The sequence below is a fragment of the Coenobita brevimanus genome, chromosome 114 (genome assembly GCF_032717465.1).
Source record: "Coenobita brevimanus isolate Jiangsu-jjx chromosome 114, ASM3271746v2, whole genome shotgun sequence".
Lineage (NCBI taxonomy): Eukaryota > Metazoa > Arthropoda > Malacostraca > Decapoda > Coenobitidae > Coenobita > Coenobita brevimanus.
Window position 1 is genome coordinate 24,979,657 of NC_137067.1, and position 1,774 is coordinate 24,981,430.

At 39.0% G+C, this 1,774-nt stretch overlaps 1 protein-coding gene across 1 annotated transcript; it reads left to right on the top strand.

Annotated features, from left to right (window-relative positions):
• Positions 1-289: 289 nt before the first annotated feature.
• Positions 290-1,508, top strand: LOC145418430 (uncharacterized). The gene is made up of 2 exons (XM_080286848.1): positions 290-452; positions 652-1,508. Exons 1-2 carry the CDS (start codon positions 290-292, stop codon positions 1,506-1,508), a joined length of 1,020 nt encoding a protein of 339 aa, XP_080142974.1.
• Positions 1,509-1,774: the final 266 nt, after the last annotated feature.

The window sequence follows — 1,774 nt, forward strand, 5'->3', positions numbered from 1 at the left end:
ATGAATCTTTAGTAATGACCTGTGGAGTTAAATTTATGGTGCCTTAATACCAGTATGTGTGTTGACAGTTATTGTGTTCTAGTAACGAGTTATATGCAGATATTTAAGGTTCACTGCTACTGTGTGCCGTAAGTTGCTGTTCAGTAGTTATAGGAACATTTTGTACACAATAATGATTATATTGAAGGCAGATCATAAGGCAAGTGATGAAGTGGAGAGTTGACTGAGTTTGAAAGGGAGTAAGAGAGCCAGATGTGGTGTAATGGAGGGAGTTAAGGAAGAACCAGACATGAAGGCAGGATGTGAGGTGAATATAGGAGTAAGAGTAGGGGTTAAGGAAGAAGCAGAGAAGTTACAGCATGGAGTGAGTGAGGATATAAAGCAGGTGGCTAAAGAAGCAGAGATGAAGCTGGAGTGTGAAGTTGGTGAAGAAACTTTGTTCATTGAGGAGGGTATTGTCCAGGACCCATTAACCCGACGTGCTCAAGTTGAAAAGCTCAGATGCATAGTGTGATAAGCTATTTACATCAAAGAGCTCTCTCACTCAGCACTCAATAGTTCATTCCAGAGTGAAGAGGTTCAAATGTGAGCAGTGTGGTAAGGTGTTTGGGTACAAAAGTCAGCTCAACCAGCACATCTTTCTTCATTCAGGAGTCAAGAATTTTAAGTGTGAGGAATGTGGTAAAAGGTTTAGTCTGAAAAGCCATCTCATTCGACACCTGGTAATTCATTCAGGAGTGAAGGAATTCAAGTGTGATGAATGTGGTAAGTTGTTTGGCAATAAAAGTCATTTAAATGCGCACTTAATAATTCATTCAGGTTTAAAGAAGTTTGAATGTGATGAGTGTGGTAAGCTGTTCTGTCAGAAAAATAATCTAACTGAACACTTGTTAATTCATTCGGGAACAAAAAACTTCAAGTGTGAGGAATGTGATAAGGTGTTCAGAAGGAAATCTGATCTGATCCGACACCTGGACATTCATGCCGACGTGAAGAAGTTTACGTGTGAAGAATGTGGCAAGCTATTTGCTCAGAAAGGTCAGCTCACCCGACACCTAGTAGTTCATTCAGGAGTGAAGAAATTCAGGTGTGATGAATGTGGTAAACTATTCACTGAGAAAAGCAGTGTCATCCAGCACATGTCATTACATACAGGAGTGAGGAAGTTCAGATGTGATGAATGTGGTAAATCCTTTGTGAGGAGAAGTGCTCTCACCCGACACTTGTTGGTTCATTCAGGAGTGAAGAAATTCAAATGTGGTGAGTGTGGTAAACGGTTTGGGGATAAAAGTAATCTCACTCAGCATATACTAATTCATTCAGGAGTGAAAAATTTCAAATGTGATGAATGTGGAAAGCTGTTTAGAAAGAAATGTGATCTGAATCAGCACTTGGATGTTCATGCAGGTGTGAAGAAGTTCAAGTGTAATGCATGTGATAAATTGTTTAGAACAAACAAGGATTTAGCCAAGCATAGTGCCATCCACCGAAAAATCAAGAAGCATTGATGTTTTACCTACTATGGTTTGTTGGTTTCCTTAAATTATAAAAAAAAAATCTGTTTTTTGAAGTAGGTAGAATTAGGTGAGGTCTTCATTTTAGCTAATGCTGTACACTGTTTCAGTATACAAAAGCTTCCCCAGGCTCAGTGAATCAGAGGCAGTTCACTTGCTTCCATCTGTCAGATAGCTAGAGCCAGATAATATAGTTAAACTTCAGAGAGCCATCTTCAAGTGCAGAAGCTAAAGAATTTTAATTATTTGAAACATGTGCT

Excerpts from the sequence above, each read along its gene's own strand:
- LOC145418430 (XM_080286848.1), top strand. The coding sequence starts at position 290 with ATGAAGGCAGGATGTGAGGTGAATATAGGAGTAAGAGTAGGGGTTAAG. Across the intron at positions 453-651 it reads AACTTTGTTCATTGAGGAGG|GAGTCAAGAATTTTAAGTGT; the intron begins GTATTGTCCAGG and ends TTCTTCATTCAG.